The sequence below is a fragment of the Cyprinodon variegatus genome, unplaced genomic scaffold (genome assembly GCF_000732505.1).
Source record: "Cyprinodon variegatus isolate N-32 unplaced genomic scaffold, C_variegatus-1.0 Scaffold1338, whole genome shotgun sequence".
In the NCBI taxonomy this organism is placed as follows: domain Eukaryota; kingdom Metazoa; phylum Chordata; class Actinopteri; order Cyprinodontiformes; family Cyprinodontidae; genus Cyprinodon; species Cyprinodon variegatus.
Window position 1 is genome coordinate 7413 of NW_015151791.1, and position 495 is coordinate 7907.

The 495-nt window shown below is 33.3% G+C and overlaps 1 protein-coding gene across 1 annotated transcript in view; it reads right to left on the minus strand.

Annotated features, from left to right (window-relative positions):
- Positions 1-215: 215 nt before the first annotated feature.
- LOC107102901 (dispanin subfamily A member 2b-like) overlaps positions 216-495 on the minus strand; it is a 1150-nt gene continuing 870 nt past the window's right edge. The window contains exon 3 of the mRNA XM_015402354.1: positions 216-462. Coding sequence (XP_015257840.1) covers positions 399-462 — 64 coding nt within the window. The 3' untranslated portion in view covers positions 216-398. The remainder of the gene's footprint in view (positions 463-495) is intronic.

Here is a 495-nt window from a genome sequence, read left to right on the forward strand (position 1 = left end):
AGGTTAAAATTTATGTCAAAGTATTAACAAGAAACTCCAACTTCCCCGAATATCTTAAGAAAAATAACAAAAGTGCTTCAAGAAGAAGTTCATGAAAAACACTGAGAGTGAAAGAAACACATTTTATTTAATCCAACATAACCTTAGAGGCATTAATGCTAAACCTAAAAATCATTGTTAACTCGGCTTATTAAATGTTTACTCTTTATTTTTTAACTATTCAATTAACTTTCTACCTTTTTCTCTTGACTTGTTAACTTTCTTTTTCTAACCTAATTTCCAGTAGGTAATCAATCATTCAAGGGATAATCTGATTGTTCAAATGCCAAAATTAAATGTACAGCCGTGTAGCAGGATCTATGCTGAATGGATGGACATAGATCTTGTGCTTCTAGACCTCACTGAGGGATGAGGGGGGGGTTCCATTTGTAAAGGGGCTGCAAGTGATCAATAAGGGTATTAACGGTAATAATACGTTGAATAGTGTACTTGGAT